Source organism: Enhydra lutris, unplaced genomic scaffold (genome assembly GCF_002288905.1).
Source record: "Enhydra lutris kenyoni isolate GAN:26980312 unplaced genomic scaffold, ASM228890v2 scaffoldscaffold28, whole genome shotgun sequence".
In the NCBI taxonomy this organism is placed as follows: domain Eukaryota; kingdom Metazoa; phylum Chordata; class Mammalia; order Carnivora; family Mustelidae; genus Enhydra; species Enhydra lutris.
In genome coordinates this window covers 18,887,379-18,897,611 of record NW_019154112.1, presented here as the reverse complement: position 1 = coordinate 18,897,611, position 10,233 = coordinate 18,887,379, and the positions used below count along the sequence as shown (strand labels likewise).

The 10,233-nt window shown below is 34.8% G+C and overlaps 1 protein-coding gene across 1 annotated transcript in view; it reads right to left on the bottom strand.

The window, feature by feature from the left end:
* Positions 1-1,039: 1,039 nt before the first annotated feature.
* LOC111152333 (KH RNA binding domain containing, signal transduction associated 2) overlaps positions 1,040-10,233 on the bottom strand; it is a 574,955-nt gene continuing 565,761 nt past the window's right edge. Inside the window, exon 9 of the mRNA XM_022510830.1 lies at positions 1,040-1,137. Coding sequence (XP_022366538.1) covers positions 1,040-1,137 — 98 coding nt within the window. The remainder of the gene's footprint in view (positions 1,138-10,233) is intronic.

Sequence of the window (10,233 nt, the reverse complement as noted above, 5' to 3'; positions counted from 1 at the left end):
TGTGTTTAGCAAGATAAAGCTTAGAGGATAGTTTAAAATCCATTTATTATTCTAAATCCATTTTTTTCCATTAACATGTTATACATTAGTGTTTACTAACCATGATTCATGTAACAGTTTAGTTTGTTAACTTTTAAATTATTTAACAACCATAAGTTATTAATACATTTTTTAAGTATTACACAAATATCTTAAAACAAGCTTGGGTTCATTTTTGTAATTTTTAAATAGAAAACATTTTAGGCATCTCTTGAAGAAGAAATAAAGCAGGCATTTAAAGCTAGAAAACAAGTAATTCCAAATTTAGTTTTTACAAAAGTTTTCAGCTTTATTGACAAATTATGGCAAACATATTTGACAAATTGTGGTTTCCTATTTAGAGTAGCTTACACATGGAACTTTATGTGTGTTTTTTTTTCTTTTTTAACAAATACAGGTTAAAACACTGAACAAATTCAGTTAGCTACATACATACAGTAGCTGCTTGTTTTCAACTCCATTAAAACAGCATTTAAAATTAAATTTACAAACTTAATATCGAACATCTTCATCTAACTAACAGATATTAAAAGACAGGTTAAAACATCTTATCTACAACTTTATTATCAGCTAGTTCAAAAATCATATTACAGTCTTTTAGCAACCCTAAACAAAGTTTTTGCTAGATGATTGAGACTCAAAATCTGTTAACAGATTCATGCTCTTTCTTAAAAAAAAAAAAAAAAAGAAAAAGAAAAAAGAAAAAAGAAAAAAAAAGTTTACACACAACAATGCAAAACAACTAAGAGAATATCATCCTACTGAATGGTTTATAGACAATGCTTGCCAATGTCTTTTTTAGTTCATTTTGTAAAATAATACTAGTGTCAATGTCACACCAACAGTATAGGGGGAAATACAAGAAATATATGGGAGAAATCATGAGCAGTTATCCCTAGAATAGAAAAAAAAAAGGACTATTACTTGTCTTGTTGCTGTTTATGTGGAGACCACAGGCTATGAATTGTCTTTGAGGTGAGGTCACAGGTGAGAAGGACCTTCAATATCTACCATAGGGGTGCTCCCTGTATCCCCCTCTGGCTGACCTTGGTGGTGGTGCCTTCAGGCTGGAGCGGGTTGTGGCCCATTCTTCTGGTGCTATGAACAAGAGAAAGACAGTAACATTCACGTGGCTTCACAGTTACCAGAAACAGTCATTTAAGACGTAAGAGTTGACCAAGGAAAATAGAATAAAAGATCTCAACACTGAGGGCTAAAGCCTTACTACCTTTTCCACATGGTGAGATCATCAAAAAAGTATATATTTTGAAATGCAGCCATGTGGAATTAAACTTGTGGGGCATTCTTCAAAGGAGAGAAAGTTGAAGTCCCTGGAGTCTACATTTATTATGTGTAAAATTTCGTGCCACAGAAGAGAAAGAGGGTATCAGTGTAAACCGCTCCTCATTTTATCCTTTATACAGAGTTCTAAAATAATCCAGTGGTTCCTAGTCTTTGAGTAACTTGAGAATCGCCTGGAAATCTTAAAATAATACAAAACAAAACCAAAAATGACTAATGCCTGTTCTCTGTCTCCCAAACCAAATGATTAGAAAAGAGACCTGGGGCTTGCTATTTTCCAGTGCTCCCCTCATTGGTTTGTAAGTGGGACAGGGTGAGGTCCTTGTGCTAAATTATCTTAGACAAAGTTAGTAAGAGATAGACAGGATATGGAACAGAGTAAATTTACGCAGTAAAATCAACAAAAGAGTATGCTCACATCAGTTTTTACAAATACCTTGAAATAAAGGGGTATTTGTACATTAAGAAAACTCATTCACCTGTTAATCAGATTTCCAGTAACCTGAATGTTCTAAAACCTAGCCAAAAACAAAACAACAACAAAAAAAAAAACAAACCAAACCAAACAAACAAACAAACAAAAAAACATACACAAGAAACAAGCCAACAAGCTTTTGAGTGTTGTGGAAAATAGCCTTTATTAAGTTTATGACCCCAGAAAAGGAATGTAGTCCTCCTTGAAAGGTCCAGGGACTTAATATGCGGTTTATGGTGGTTTCTTATGTAATTCCTGAAGCTAAGTTATTTGGGTTTTCCAATCCAAATTCAGTTTTCATTTGAGAGCAGATTTCATTCATGGAACTATGGTGAGAGGAAGTATGGACATAGAAAAAGAGATTGATAGAAAGAAACGCACTGACACTGACGGGCAATACAAAGGATAGTGATAGTAATGGACATAAAACTGGAAAGAAACTGCAGACTGAGACCAATTGATGTAGATAGGGCATGTGTCCCCGAAGAGTTCAAGTGCCCCTAAGAATATTTTGTACACAGTTCAGGGAGATTAAGGAAAAACAATAATTAAAATTTATGCTGCACTCACTATGCTATACATAAGGCCGAGGATAGTGATGTGCAATATAGAAAAATAATAGAAGTCCATCAAACAGGAAAAAATTGCATTAAAATGTTTTTGGGGGGATATTCTTCATCAGAACTTCTTTATTATTATTATCTGATAATAAGTGAAAATATTCTCTCTGCTATTTAAGGTACATGCTTAAGTTTATTTCAGTATTTGATAGGACATAAAGTAGAAATGAAAACTTAAATAAAAATAGGAAATACTGCCTTTTCTCAGAATACTGATCGACTTAGATCAGGGGCTGGCAAACTATGGCCAGTGAGCCACACTGGCAAGCTGTCTGTTTTTTAAAATAAAGTTTTAGGAAATGTAGGCATGCTTATTTATCTGCATATTGTCTATGGATGTTTTCACTCTATAAAGGCAGAGTTGAGTGTGACAGAGACCATACTGTCTGCAAAGCCTACAATATATAGTCTAGGCTTTTACAGAAAAGATTTACAGACCCCTGCTCTAGATCTTGCTGTCTTTTTGGCTGGAGATTGTGGATGTTGGTCTTTCTGATGTGATCTCTTAAGGATGGGAATTTACCCCTAAGCTGTTAGACTTTCTTAGCAGACAGATCGCGGAAAAGAATTCTTTGTGTTTACTTGATTGGAATTAAATAAAACTTTTTAAAAAAATGTACTGGAAGGGAAAATGGATTCTGCTTGCAAAACTAGCAAATGCCTTCTCAGCCTTATATAATACGAATTTTACACTTCGCCTATGAATGATCAAGAATATGCCAATGTCCTTGTCCTCTGGTGGTAAAATCTACCCCATTTTATTCATGTTTTTAACAAAAGGAATGTAATACTTTTTGCTTTATTCTGTTCTAGAGTATTAGAGATACCCGGTTGTAGTCTATGGGATTTAGAAACTGGGATAATAGAAGTTTCAAGTTTTCCCAGGGAATGGAAGTCTTGGATCCTTTCTCAGAAGCGTAATGTTCTTGGTGGTTTCTGTAAAATAGTGCAACAACATGAACCAGAATGACAGCAGGAGCTGCCACAGCTACCCCAGTTTCATCAGAATTTTTAAACTGGGGGGGTACCTGAGTGGCTCAGTTGGTTAAGTGGGTGCCTTTGGCTCATGTCGTGATTGTGGGGTCCTGAGTGGGGCCCCATGTCAGGCTCCCTCCTCAGTGGGGAGTCTGGTTCTCCCTCTCCCTCTGCGTGCTCTTTCTTTCTCAAATAAATAAATAAATCTTCAATCAATCAATCAATCAGTCAATCTTAGAAAGGGGGGACAAGACACTTAAAAAAAAAGAATTTTTAAAATGGCATAATCTTGGGGACTTGCCCCAGAACACATTGTTTGATAAGAACCCACTGATTTAGCTTTACTAGGCTCTATCTAAAGCTCTAGGGCAGCTAATTTATGGGCTAAAACCTTTCATTTCCTAACTTTTGGCTAGCATTAAAATGGTGACGGTCACTATTTTCTGCTGTATTCTCAGTGCCTGGAAAAAATGCAGTGCCTAGAAAAGGTTGAACACAAAGTATGCATGAATAAAGGATGAAGGAAGGAAGGAAAGATGGACAGAAGGAATTGTGAGACAGAAAGAGCTTTCAACGACAACCTTAAAAACAGTAATATTTGAGCTGAAGACATTTGACATTAATTTTAGAAGCTTTATAACTAGAAATATTATATATTTTAAAGTCAGATTTCTTACTCAAGAGGTTAGTTAGCTAAATAACAAAAGTATTTCTCAACTGGATTTCATAAAACAATCATAGTGGAATCCAATTACGAAAAAGTGCAAAAGCAAGTCTCATTGCACAAAAATGTGCTCTTATAATTCTCTGTAGTAAATTCATACTGTGTTCTTTCTTCCTTGCTGAAGGCTAGAAATGGGAAATACTGTTTGTCTATAACTGTAACCAGAAAGGCAGCCAAAATGAATTCCTGCCCAGGTGAAAATTGTAGATTTTTCTAAGATTCCTTACCATTAACAGAGGAAACAAGAATTTATTTCACTTAATTCATATTCTCAATAATAATAGCAAATTGAGATCAGGAAAGGTATTAATTTCTTTTTGTGCCAAATTTCCTTGGTCTATATTTTTTCTAATATCTGAATGTTTATAAATAGTCACATGTTTACAATTACCACATGATAATACAAGCCAGTTTCTTTCAGTGAAGTTATTTTCTTTGGATCTAGACTGGAGAGTACTGACTCAATGGAAGTTTTTCCTTCATCATCTTCTAGTGTCATTGAGCCTTACTTATATGGTCAGCCAGTCCCCTCAGTGCCTGACATAGGATTTCTCCACCATGGTATTAGAGATAGAAGTGATTCTTAGAAATCCAAAGAAGTCCTAATGTAAGTCCATCATAGAACCTAGCACATGGGAACAGCTTAAGCATAGGAAGAGACAAGTCATTATCAGGTCCTTATGATGGGAATCCCTAAAATTTGAAGTATAAAGCCCCCAGAATAGACTAGGAAATTGCCTGTCTTCTTTGAGCTCTACTATTCAGCAGATAAGATGAATTTAACATATTTTAGGGAGAGGCACCTCACACAGTTAAGCAACTGACTCTCAATTTTGGCTCAGGTCATGGTCTCTAGATTGTGAGATCGAGCCCTGCACTGTGCTCCACACTGGTTGTGGAGCCTGCTTGATTCTCTTTTTCCCTCTCCTTTTGTACCCCCAACTTACTCTCTCTCTCTAAAATGATAAAATAAAATAAAATTAGATAACATAAAATAGAATAATATATTTTAGGGATTCATACAAATTTTGGAGTCCCTGACAGTGGTTTCTATTCCCATGGTATGGTATAGGATGTCATTTTAAAAATCATTACAGACAATGAAATTTAGAAGTAATCTTTCTTCGTCTTCTTGAAAAATAATAAAGGATGTAAGATGCCTTCAGTATTAGGACCATTGTCATATGAGAAGCACCAGCCAGACTATGAATGTGAAATAGCAAATTAGATAACAAATTATCCCACAGAGAATGTGCAAAATAATTGCCAAGTTGAAATTACTGGAATGGTTTACAAAATTGGGGATCCGGAAATAGAAAATGAGGATATAAGAAATAGCTTCAGTGACTTGATCAAATTCCCACCGTTTCTAGGTTTCCCAATTCAGATTTTAATGTACCATTTGGTATATGAAACAAGGAGGGAAGAAGGAAAATAAAGCATTCATTAAATTTTTTTTTTTCCTTTACTAAAGATCTCCTATATGCTAGTCATTGTACTAAGCCCTGAGTATGAGGATACTAAGGGATTTTTAGAGATCACAGGACAAAACTACTATGAAATTGCATAGATTAAACACATTTATAATTGATATTTGAAGAAAATGCTGGGGAAAGCCTAGAGGAGGGAAGTACTAATTTCTATCATTCAACAGAACTTGGATTGAGCTCTAATATCTAATCATCTCAAGGAAGTAATTTTCTGAGCAAATATACAGTGTAACTAAAAATTCAGGTACTGTTTAACCTATTTAAGAGATCTCACTTTCTTTGAAGACTTTCTTATGTTAATTATTTTGTATCACCCAGGCTTGTTAAAATGGATTCCAAGATCTATAAGATCTGCCCTTTGGTGACAGACACATAGGAAGAACACCTCAAATATTTGTAAGCTTCATTTAAATGATGATGTTACTAACTAAAAGGAATCTTGAAATCAGTTCTGAGAAATAAGTACAACAGAATTCTTATTCAGAAACACATTGTTTGCAATTAGATTATAGTGTTTCATGCATTTGAAATATATTAATATTTCTTTTAAAAACATGACTCCACCTTTAGTTTTTTTTTTTTTACTTAGACTGATTTTGTTCCCAGTTCAGTCAAGTTTACAGAATTCCATAGAGTGTATCTCCATTACATGCTAATTGGTGTCACTGTGGAACATCTAACTTTGATGAAGGCTTGTAAATTCCAAGTAACTCTTGTGCATTGGATGTTACTCTAGTGACTTCAAAAGCTTCTGTATCTCAAGTACTCTGCTTTCAGGGCAATCAGATGTATTAAGTGGTGTGCATTTTTCAGTGTGCTCCCCCTCCTGCCCTGGAGCCAGCTACTTCGTGGAGGAGGCATTCAGAGTGGGGAAGAAAAGTCTGGATGATATTTTAAGTTGTAAAACTGTGTTCTCTGATTCTTCCAGAGATACTATAAACATTAGGGTTCTTGGTGGGGAAATTGAAAAATAGGAACAAGGCACAAATTTGGGACACATCAGCATTATTTAAATACATGCAAAGTAAATTTTCAGTGTTTTATCTTTCCAGAAGTAGGTTTAGAATGCCACCTTTAGAGTACATTCATTTTAGCAATCAGTTCAGAAAGGATATAGGATGTCATGGAGATTATTGAGGTCACAGCTCTTATGTCCAATTTGCGAGACCTACACAGCTAGTTGTTTATATATCTGAGATCTGAAAAAGAATCTAAAAAATTGTTTTTTAATTTACCACAACAAAAAGGGAGAACTCATGCTATTTATTTTTGGTATACTGTAAGCCAATATGCAGAAAGCACAACTAAAGCCGGAAGCCTAAGTTAAGCTCTATTATTACAAACAAGTAGTGTCTCATATAAGAGCATTTACAAGGTTGATTAGAACTCACCTGACTCTCATCCTCTCTGTTTGCTGGTCTCAGTTAAATTTCTGATCTGTCTCTAAGGAATAGCATTCTATTTAAAAACACCTTTCAATACTTCTATGTTGTTTTATTGTTATTTATTCCCAAAGAGAATAGGTTCGGTTAGATGTTCTGTTGTTGTAACTCACTATGACAATGTCTGTTTTCTTTATTTAATTTTAAAATACCTATCCTATTGAGAAAATAAGATTCTGTACCCCTGGGGATAAAAATATATTATATGTTTATAAAAAATAAAATTTAATAAAAAAAAAAAGATTCTCATCTTATATGAGAATCTTATATGAGAACCATCTTTTCTGAGAATCAATATTCTTATCACATCTTCCAAGCATCAAACACAATGCTATGTTATTAGCAAATACTTAAAATTTTCCTGCAAGATAGGTGCCAATGTCATCTTCCTTTTAAAGATAAGACAATTATAGCTCAGAATTGGAAGACTAAGAATTTAAAAAAAAAAAATTATTTATTTCTTTTAGAAGGTGAGGAGGGGCAGAAAGGGAGAATTTCAAGCAGACTCCCCACTGAGCACAGAGCCCTACGCGGGGCTCTGTCTCACAACCTTGAGATCATGACCTGAGCCAAAATCAAGAGTCTTTTCTCAACCAACTGAGCCACCCAGGTGCCCCAGAAGACCCGAAATTTTTATCTGTAATTGTCTTACCATTTTCCATCACTCCCTTCATCTGAAAGAAGATCCTGACTCCCACTCTCTTTTTTCTTTTCTTGCCTGGAAAATAAGACTTCATTTATTCTAATTCCCTTGAATTATATAATAACTGGTGATTCCAACAACAGTTAATTAGCTAAATGAGTGAGAATGTAGCTTTAATTTTGTTAACAAGAGTGTGGGCTGCTTGAACTGAATTTGTTAAGGTGCAAATCTAAGTGTTCGTTCATCTAAGGTAGAAAGAAAGATCGTCTGCTCTGTTCTGAACATTTTAAAATATTAATGGGATATCGGAACCTAATGGTTCAACAATTTTATCTACACAGTTTGTATTGCCACTATGTTGTAATTGCAGAGTTTATTGTTTTAAGATACAGAGGATAAAACATTATAGTACTGAAGGGGAAATATGGATGACCAGCATCTGTTTCCACAGATGAACCTAGTGAATTCTGTTCCAAGAAGAGTTAACTTTGAGTTCACCACAGTTATGCTTTCAGGAAATTCAGTCACCTTCTGGAAAGCACTGACAGCTTTTATCACTGCTTCAAATTTTTAATTAGATATTCCCTGTTAGAAAAAAGTAACACTTGGAATAATCCATCTAGAGAATAACAGAGGACTAGGCCTTTCTAAGCATGCTTTTCTCAACTCTAGAATTTTGTGATGCACATGGCAGAACTTGCTAATTATTTATTGAATGCATTAATTCTATTTAAATATTTTACATCTTCATTTTGTACCCATGAAAGAAGCCACAGCCTTCCCTCGGATCTCTTCATTTCGAATAGGACTCCCAGGGGTCTTGTAGCTAGGCCTGCATTTGAATTCTGGTTCTTCCTCTTTTTTACTGAAAGACTTCTTTGGCAAGTGGCAAGTTTCTTAATCTACATGCTGATGGCAAATTTTAATTGTCACAGACCATTCTCAGCTTCTGACGTGCATATCTAGCTGCCTGTGGGGCATCTCCTCAGGTGTTTCAAAGTTAACTTTTTCCAAAACTAAACTCATCTTTTTCTCCATACTACTTAATGCTCTTCCCAAGTTTCCTATTGCAGAGACTGAAGCTACTACATAGAAATTGCCTGGTTACTCATCTAAAACCCTTGGCATCCTCTCACCTTTGCCCAGTCACTCTAACCAGTTGTTAAGCTTTGCTTTTTCTTCCTTAATTTGTATTTAACTCATGCATTTCTTTCCATCCATTACCAACCCTATTCCATGGCAAGCCATTCTCATCTTTGCCCAGACTACGCAGCTATTTTTTGTGCGTGTGTGACTTCCCATGATTGTATATCAAATATTTATATATGTATATGTATAAATACAAATATTTATATATGTAAATATATACAGCATATATATTTATATATATGCTGTAATATGTGTTATATACATTATAAAATATATGTATCTGTGTGTATATACATATACATGTATATAAACATGTATGTATTCCCTAGTTTTTGTGTGTGTGTGTGTTTGTGTATACTACTCTACTCCAGCTTCTAGCCAGAGGGACTTTTCTAAATACGATTGATTAGGTCTGTTCAGTTGCTCTTGTAGCACACTCAAGCTCAAGTCCAAATTCCTTAGTAAGAAATTCCACCCAGAGCCCAACATGATCTGACCCCTACCTTCATTTTAGAATTGATGACTTTGGTGATCATCTGAAGCACAGGTATTCTACAATACTCGTTGAAAAAAATTTCTTAGGTCTTGAAATAGGAGGAGTGTTAGTATAGTTAAGATTTTAAAGTCTTTTTCTCAAAATGAAGGTCCTCTGTTTTTGCATGGAAATGGACCAGTTAGTGGAAGAAATCAGTAGAACAAACCACTTAAAGGTTTCAAGTACAAAAGACCCAAACTTTAGATACCTGTTATATTTTGGCAAGTGAATGATTTCATTTTGCTTGATATTTTGAAGAAAAGCTTACATTTTCCTTAACTAGCTAATGTTTATGGATTAGTTTTTTGGATCATTTATTTTGATTCATCTTAAGAAAGATAATGATGACTTCTGGTAGTGATCCCCAAAACCAGAGATGGGCTGGGTCTTTTGGGACTTCTTAAGAGCTTCTCTTGGCTCCTGGGGAACTTGTCCTAAATTCCAACATCTTCCTCAAAACCAGTGAGATTCATTTTAGTCTTTGAAGAAGTTCTTAGGTTAAGTCCCGAAGAGGTTTTCAAAAGTAGGTGTTTCCCATTGGCTGCCTGGATCATGAAACAGATAAATAACAACTGACTCCAAAGTGCATTTGTTGACATAAGAAACAAATACGAATGTTTAAAATGTGTTCCATATTGAAAATATTCATGGGTAAATTCAGGAAGACAATTCAATAAATATACGAGTCATCTATAATGAGGAAAGCTGTAGAAACTTTTGAGGGTAAAATTCTGAAGTACATCTGTGGCTTAACTAGTTGGTACTTGACATCTCTCCATTAACTTTAATTCACCTTCATAAAATGTGGGTCTGTAGTCATGGCTGGGTTTTATAACCTG